The sequence below is a fragment of the Myotis brandtii genome, unplaced genomic scaffold, assembly GCF_000412655.1.
Source record: "Myotis brandtii unplaced genomic scaffold, ASM41265v1 scaffold339, whole genome shotgun sequence".
Lineage (NCBI taxonomy): Eukaryota > Metazoa > Chordata > Mammalia > Chiroptera > Vespertilionidae > Myotis > Myotis brandtii.
In genome coordinates, this window is record NW_005363061.1 from 229,924 (window position 1) to 238,409 (window position 8,486).

Below are 8,486 nucleotides of genomic sequence, written 5' to 3' on the forward strand. Positions count from 1 at the left end.
ACAGAGCAGCCTTGGCTGTAAGAAGGCAGCCCTTCCAGATCTCACTGGGGAAGAAGACACTTGGGCTCCACACTCGAGGCAACAGAGCGAGAAGCATGACAAGATGGTGGAGCTGGAAGAGGGGAGGGGGACTTGCAGGGGCACTGCCACAGGTGATGCACTCTATGGCATCACCCCTTAATGCAGCGGTTCTCAACCTGTGAGTCGTGAACAATGAAAATACATCCTGCATATCAGATATTTACATTACGATTCATAACAGTAGCAAAATTAGTTATGAAGTAGCAACGAAAATAATTTTATGGTTGGGGGTCACAACATGAGGAACTGAATTAAAGGGTAGCGGCATTAGGAAGGTTGAGAACCACTGCCTTAATGAAAGCCTGTGTGGGGGGAGGGGGGCTGGACAGCCCTTAGCAGGGGACCTGGGGACACCAATGCTGAGTGAATCAGTAACAACAGCGCAGGAGCCCTGCAAGTGGCTGCACTCGCATATTTTGTTTTTTAATTGTGAAGTTCACATGGCCACAGACAGAAATCGGGCAAGAGGAGAAAACCTCCAGAATCTCACCAAGACCCAACTCTTCTAGTGTTCGTGTTTCTGTGTGTGTGTTTTTCGTGGTTGCCATCAATTGTTCCGTTTGGGAACACTTTTCATGAGCAGGTCCCTATCTTTCTACCTGTTGTACAGCACTTTACTGTTCAAACTGCTTTTGGTCTGATGTTGTCCTTTCTCGGTAAACTGTGAGGTAAGCAGGAATTACTTCCACCTGGCAGATGAGGAAACTGAGGCACAGAGTGGTTAGGTGACTTGGCCAAGGGTGCCTGGCTAGTGATGCAGGGGTGCCAGGGATAACCCTCAAACTCCTAGGCAAGCGGTTCTCAACCTGTGGGTCGCGACCCCTTTGACGGTCGAACGACCCTCTCACAGGGGTCGCCTAAGACCATCCTGCATATCAGATATTTACATTACGATTCATAACAGTAGCAACATTACAGTTATGAAGTAGCAACGAAAATAATTTTATGGTTAGGTCACAACATGAGAAACTGTATTTAAAGGGCTAGAGGTTGAGAACCACTGTCCTAGGCCAACGTGCACACAGAAGAGACACAGAGGGAGGAGGACAGAAAAGACAGCCCCACAATTCTCATCTCAAAATATTTAATTTTGCTTTGAAAAGGTTACATTCCCGGCTTCCCTCCCTGCCACATCACTCCGGCCCACCAGCAGTGACACACTCGCACGCACATACGCACCTAAGGCCAACGGGCTGTGGTCTGCTTCTGCCGTTGCCAGCTGGGAAGAAGGAATTTTCTCCTTGCCTCCTTCCCCCAACACAGGTAAGAAAAAGGGGCTCGCTGGAATCCCAGCTCCCAAGGGAGGACGCAGAGCCCCACACACTCTGTCACATCACATGCACTTAGAAAAATAAAACCAAGTGGTGATCTGGCATCCCCAACACCACAAAATAGCAACATCCACCTGGAAGTCATCTTTGCCATTTTCTAGAAAAATTTATTGCACTTAATTAACAGATGTTAAAAGGAGCTCTTGGCCCTTTGTGTTACGTGAAGCAGAGCTCGCAGGGCCTGGGTAGGGAGCTGCCCAGCACAATGGGGCCCTCTTCTGCAGGCTCCCAGGCCTGCCACCCAGCCTCAGGATGGAGGACTGCAGCCGCCCCAGCAGCCGCTCAGCAGGGTGACACTTACCCAGTCAAGGTTCACTGCTCAGTGCCTTCTCCAACCTCAGGATCCAGACAAGCAAACCCCTACCTACCTTTGGCCAAGGGTAACAGTTACCCAGGTCCTCCACAGGCTGCTGCCCATTGTGAAAGCTCTCTCAATATATATATTTCTGTATCTAGATATACATTTATTACATTCTTACAACATTCTAGCTCATTCATGATTTGTCTGTTCTGAGGTTGCAACAAAGCTGCCAGGAAACGGAGGACAGGGCGCTTAGGAAGGGATGGTGCTTCCCAGCCCATCACAAACCCCGGAAAGCCATTTACTTTGGCTCCTCCGGCCTCCAGTGCTTTTTAGGAGATGTCAAAGATTTGAGCAAAGGAGCCTCAGTCTTTGGCTGTCAGCCCCAAGATGGAGAGGGGCCAGGAGGGAGTCAAGGAGACTCCCAATTCCATGATGGAAACTAGCAGGCACCAACCCTCCCCTGAAAGGACTCGATTCGCGGGCCTGGGAAGGAGACACGCTTCCCTGAGCACTCCTTTCCCCACATGTCCACCTTCATGGAGAGCTCCTTCCTGTCTCTGCTAGGCCCTGGCTCCAAGGGGCTCTTCTAGAAGAGGCCAGCAGCCACATTCTTTCCAAGTAAGCACTTTGGGAAGGAACCAGCCGCCCACTGCCTGGGGGGAAGGAGGGGAGGGCTGAACAGGCAGAAGGCGGGACAAAGAGGAGATGCCAGGCCATTACCCCACCCATGGGGATCAGAACATGGATACCATTCAGAGATTAAGTCTCCATTCTTTAAAAAAAACAAAACAAAACACAAACCATACACTTTCTGGCCAAAGAAAATGAAGAGCTTTTACGCTGGAAGCTCTTCTACTAATAACAAAATGAGAACTGCCCTCTTGGTGGGTCGCCAGACCAGAGGGCGAGTGCCCGGGCGGGCGAGCTGCCCAGGGCAGGACACTGACATGCCGGATGCAACTGCCCTGTTGTGGTTACAATAGAGTGAAAAGTGTGAACATGGTTTTTATAGAACCACAAAATAAAAGTCAGGGGCCTGGAGGGAGTCAGTGACCTCCCTTGGCCTCAGGCACCCTTGTCAAGTCCCCAGGAGAGGTGGGTATGTAGGTCCCCAGAGGACCATGGCGTTCCCCTGGGTGCGGTCCACGGCCAGTGGATGGCGTCCCCGGGTCTTAACATGTTATATAAAGTCTGTAGGGGTCAGAGCCCGGGTCTTGGAGCTACCACTTTAAATAAAGCCAGTGGAAAACATGACAAAGTGTACCCGTCACCTCTGACCCCTCTTAACCACAGGCTGCCTGGCCCTGAGCCAATAAATGCACCTATCTGCAGGTGCTCCGGCTGGCCACAAGGAACAGAGCGTTCCACAGATTTCCTCAACGAATCTCCCGGGCGGAGCAATAGGACGAGTCCAGCCAGACACAAGAGAAAACAGCTGTGAGGTAGAGCCACAGCTGCAAGGACCCCTCCACATACCACAGCCAGGCTTGTGTGGGTGGCCCACATCTTCAGGGACCCAGCTGAGGGGACTCTAGTGGATAAATGTCCCGAGAACTGGCTGTTCCATGAGTTGTGCTGTGACCGTGGCCGGCTGTCCTGCCCAGCAGGTGGCTCTAGGCAGCTTGCACAGGGAGGGATCTTGAATCAAGAACTGGGAAGCCCTCTTCTTCTTTCCTCTGGCCTGGCCCACACCGGAGAACAGAGCAAGACAAAATGGAGACACATGGCCCAGCTCCCTGCCCGCAGTGTAAGGGGCTGTGGAGGCTGGTTTTCTGAACACCATGCAGAAGGTGCATCCTGTCTCCAGAAAATTAAGCTTCATAGATGAGGGGGGTTTTCCTTTTAAATCCAAGATCTGAGATTGATCACTGGGTGAAGAGAAACAGGCCTAGAGGCCCAGTCTAGTAGGACAAACAAGATTCAGGTGGTGTCCACAAGTGACCTGGAGAAGAGGAGATGCAAAAGCCCCTCTCAGCACTGTGATTAGGGCTCAGAGTCTGGCCAACCTGGGAGTCTCCTTCACAGCAGACAAAACATAGACAGCCGACTGCCACCGCCTCCTCCCTGGCTTCCAGGCCTCGGAGCCACAGAGTAAAGGGGTGTGGGAGCTAAGAATGGTTGGGTGCACTTCTGCTGCAGGCTCCAGACCCAAACCCCATCCCCGGCTGCAGAGACCCGGCTCTGGTGGGCTGGTACCCATGCAGACACTATGGAGGAGCAGGCGTGTCTTTCTACCGCTGAGGGAGATGGAAATGGATGCTTCTCTCAAACTTTCTGGGGAGGGTGAGGTGGACCACGGACAGTCCACCTGGAAACACACCCTGCTACCTGAGAAGACGTGACAACGATGGACTCGTTCTGTGGAGACCGAGGGAGAGTCAGGGCAGCCTGAGCCCCTGGGAAAGGAGAGCTGTCCTCCAGAGGCCCCCTTCTGATTCAGTTGGGACATCCAAGAATAGAAACTAAGGCTGATGCACCCGTCTACGTCGATTCCCTGGCGGCTTCACCAGTGAGGAGGCTGGCCCCCTAGGGAAGTTGCCACGTGCGCTGGCCATGTGATAATGAAGCTTGAACGTGACCACTCCTGGAGCAGGTGCGCCGCCATTGGCCCTCGAGGAGTCCTAAGTCTCCACATGTGTGTGGGGTTTCAGGGAGCCCTCAGGCAGAGGATGGGGTGTAGGCAGCGCGGCCTGGGCGAGGCATGAGTTACAAGGGCCCGTACTTGGTCTCATACTTGGACACGATGGTCTTGCACTTGCCCACCTCCTTGCGTAGCTCAGCCACCTCCGTCCGCAGGGCCGTGTTCTCCTTCTCCAGAAAGGCCGCCCGGATGGTGATCTGGTTCTCCTTCAGGCGCCGTGCGTCCCGGGACCGTTTGGCAGCCACATTGTTCTTCTTGCGTCTTGTCCAGTACTTTTCATCCTGTGGGGAAGTGTCCTCTGTTAGTCTTTCCTCTTTCCCCACAAGGGGAAAGTACAGCATTGGTTCAAGAGCCTCTCTCCTCCTGCCAGCAAGCCATACCCCAGATTCCTCTTATCACTCCTCTGGCGCAGTCAGAACGGAAGCGGGGACCCAGGGAAGAAGATGCATGTGCCAAGGACAGCAAGGGGCCCTCCCCTTTGCCAGGATGAGAAACAAAGTGTCCGGGAGGAAGCGGTGGAGGAAGGGGCCTCCGCTTGCTGGGAGCCTGCCCTGTGCTGCTCCAACATGAAGCACTGTCCACACCTGCCGCCCAGGCATCTGGGTTATGGCTAAGGTCCAGTCTCCTGAGTGCAAGTCTCGGCTCTGTCCCTCACCAGCAGTGGGACCATGTGAGTTCCTTCACCTCTCCATGTCTCAGGTTCCTCATCTTTACACTGGGGATAACAGTAACTACCTCATAGAGTTGTTTGAGGATTAAACAAGTTAATGTGTGCAAAGTGCTCATTACAGTAAGGATCACATCCAGGTTTACATTTTCATCATCATTATGATGAAAGCCTCAGTAACCGCCTGAGAGGCAGGTACAGTTGTTCCCATTTTACAAATGAGGAACCTGAGGCCCAGGTAGTTCTAGGTGGCACAGTGGGGTCTGGAACCAGCTCTGCCTAACTCCAAAGCTTAGATGAAAAGCCCTTCCTGTGAGTTTTCCATAGGAGAGGATGGAAAAACTACAGCATCCTCCTCTCCCTGCCCACCCAACTCCTATAAAACCATCAGCTTGAAAGCTGTTTGCTCGTCCCTGGGGTGGTAACAATACAACTGTCTTTTGTCCTTCAAAGCAAGGGCTTGTTCAGCCCAATTCCTGTGGCCGAGTGAGCTCTTGCCCGAAGGCTGGGCTACAGCCAGGGAAGCAAGAACATCAACACAGCCACCAGCCAGTCAGGAAACAGAGAAGCCACAGGGAGTCACGCTGGGGCCAAATTCGACTTGACTCCCTTTCTTTCTACCAGCTGCTGCAGGAAGGGTATGGCCCTATGCTCTGAACTCATGCCTTTCTAAATGGTGTCCATAGGAGGGAGGAACCTCCAGATAAAATCAAACGTGAGGAAGTGCAGCCCTCAGCTCTTGAACCAATTCTGTACCTTCCCTTATACAGACACCAGATTACCTTCTGTTCATCGGGCACAAAGACCTTCTTGGCCTTTTTGATCATAGGCTGGGGCTTCAGGTCCTCTTCTGCAAACTTGTGCTTCCGAGGGTTGAAGAGCTCCCCGCCTGGCACACTGGAGAGGACCAGGTCGGCAGGGTCAGGATTGAAGTTCACATCCACCTCCACACAGCTGGGGTCGATGGGACTGGGTGTCTCCCTTTCCTTTTCCAGGGAGGATTCTGAAAGACACAGAGGCAGGTGGTCCTGAAGCAGCCACTGGACAGCAAAGACCTATGTCACACACCCAGATACCTGCTTGAAGCTCAATGTTGCACAGCCACTGCTACTTGGAGGGACCAATCCCCAAGCTAGACTGGCATATGTGATTCAGATCAATAACACAAACATAGAAAAAATACTTCCTTTAGGAATAAAATATTCAAAAGGAAACAGAGGCCCTTGAAAAAGACAGGGTTTTCAGCCCCCCCCCCCCCAAATATTAAGCAAAACATGAAATCATTACCCTCCTTAACTTCCTGTGGTTTCAAGCTCTGAAGTAATGAGAAACAGCTGAACCTCCGTGAACCATGTTGGGGACAGACTGAATAATGAAACGGCTTCCACAATGGACTCCCTAGAGACCTATCAGTCGCAGTGCTCATTTAGTCTTATGACAACTCTGAAAGCAAGATGGGTGTTAACCTTATTTTACAGATGAGGAAACGAAGGCTCAGAGAAAGGACATGGTTTTCCCAGGGTCACACAGAAGGTAAGAGACTGAACTAAAATTTGAGTCTGATTCTTGCTGATTCCGAATCATTCTTCTCTGTCCTACCTGGCTGCCATTTTATAGTGGACATTGGATTTAAGGCACTTTCAGAATTCAAAGGTTGTTAGAGATAAAGTTATTAAAAATAAACATAGACTGCCCAGCCGGTGTGGGTAAGTGGTTGAGCATCGACCTATGAACCAGGAGGTCATGGTTCGAATCCTAGTCAGGGTACATGCCCGGGTTGTGGGCTCGATCCCCCATGGGATGTATGCGGGAGGCAGCTGATCAATGATTTTCTCTCATCATTGATGTGTCTCTTCTCTCTTGCCATCTCTGAAATCAATAAAAACATATTAAAAAAAATAAAACTAAAAAAGACACAGACCTTTTGCCTACTTGTTCAAGGTACCATAGGCTGACACCTAGAACACCCATACCCCACTGGTGGGAATTATCAACGGCTACAACAACATTGTACAGTACTTGGTAGTATCTATAAAAGCTGAATATATGCATATGTCCAATGACGCAGCCACTCTACTCCTAGGTAAATGACTATTCGAATGTACACAAATATTTACCAAATGATATGTATACAAATGTTCATGGAATTGCTATGCATAACCCCAAACCAGAAGGTCCATCACTGTAGAATGGAAACCTGTGGTATAGTCAGACAACGGAACACCATTTGGCAATGAAAATGAACAAACTATGCTATAGGCAACAACATGAACGGTTCTCATAAACAAAGTTGGTTTTTCTCTGTTACAGGAGTATTCCATAAGTATGTTCTGTAAATCTATGTTGTTAGTGTAAGGAGATTTGGTGCCCATATAATTTACATCTGTAGCTATAAAGCTAGCTACAGAAAGCTATCAATGTAAGCAAGTATAAAAGTAACTAACATATAATAGTTAAAAACAAAAAAGAGGACATAATATACAATTACATTTATAGAATGTTCAGTTACAAGGAAAAGGAATCTTTGGTGATGGAAATAAAGACAGTGGTCACCTCTGGGGAGTAATGACTGAGTGGGGTCACAAGGCACTTTGGGAACACCAATAATACTCTATTTCCTGATTTGGGTGGGAGTCACATGGGTGGGTTCACTTTGTGAAGATTCATTGAGGTGTATACTTATGATGTGGGCACTTTTGTACACATTTTGTGGGGTGTGGCTACAGTGTTTTGGCCAGGTTCAAGCCTCGGACTAATCAAAGGACAGGGTCCTCTCACTGCTACGTGCAAGTCCCAGCTGGAGGGCAGGGCCCTCCCAGCACAATCATAGCCAACGGCTGTGGTTGTAAGCTTGAACCTATGGTCTGAACACGTAGCCCCACATGCCTTGTGATAGATTTCAGGTGCATGTAGTTGAGTAGGGTTGAAACTCACGAGAATGCTGTAAACAACTTGATCACACCCCTACTTTGCCTCATGGCATCTGCTATAAAATAAAGACATGGCTTGTGGGCGCTGGCGCTGTCTCCTCATCAGGGAGCAGTGTCCCACCGAGACCCAGCTTTCATTCTCTTGTCTGTCTTTTCTCAATCCTTTCACCCCCCAACTCAGGGTCACCTTCGGCCGTAACAATATTTAAGAGTATTTACTTAAAAACAAAATCAAAGGAAAATGTTACATAGGTGGTCCAAGGTACAAGATGGGGGCTTGTTTTCAACTTTGCTCCCTACCCACACATGAAACCAGCCCTCTAGGACAGTGATGGCGAACCTATGACACGCGTGTCAGAGGTGACACGCGAACTCATTTTTTTGGTTGATTTTTCTTTGTTAAATGGCATTTAAATATATAAAATAAATATCAAAAATATAAGTCTTTGTTTTACTATGGTTGCAAATATCAAAAAATTTCTATATGTGACACGGCACCAGAGTTAAGTTAGGGTTTTCCAAAATGCTGACA

The 8,486-nt window shown here is 49.6% G+C and overlaps 1 protein-coding gene across 2 annotated transcripts in view; it reads right to left on the reverse strand.

Moving 5' to 3' along the window:
* The window catches only part of TEF (thyrotrophic embryonic factor), a 29,091-nt gene that overhangs the window by 5,231 nt on the left and 15,374 nt on the right, over window positions 1-8,486 (reverse strand). Inside the window, exons 3-4 of one of the 2 annotated variants that reach the window (XM_014543836.1) lie at window positions 5,807-6,027; window positions 4,480-4,638 (exon numbers count right to left, since the gene is read on the reverse strand). In XM_014543836.1, the coding sequence (XP_014399322.1) occupies window positions 4,480-4,638; window positions 5,807-6,027 (380 nt within the window). Of the gene's footprint in view, window positions 1-1,148; window positions 4,639-5,806; window positions 6,028-8,486 lie in introns of those variants that run through there. The other variant, XM_005871367.2, reaches the window with a different exon arrangement.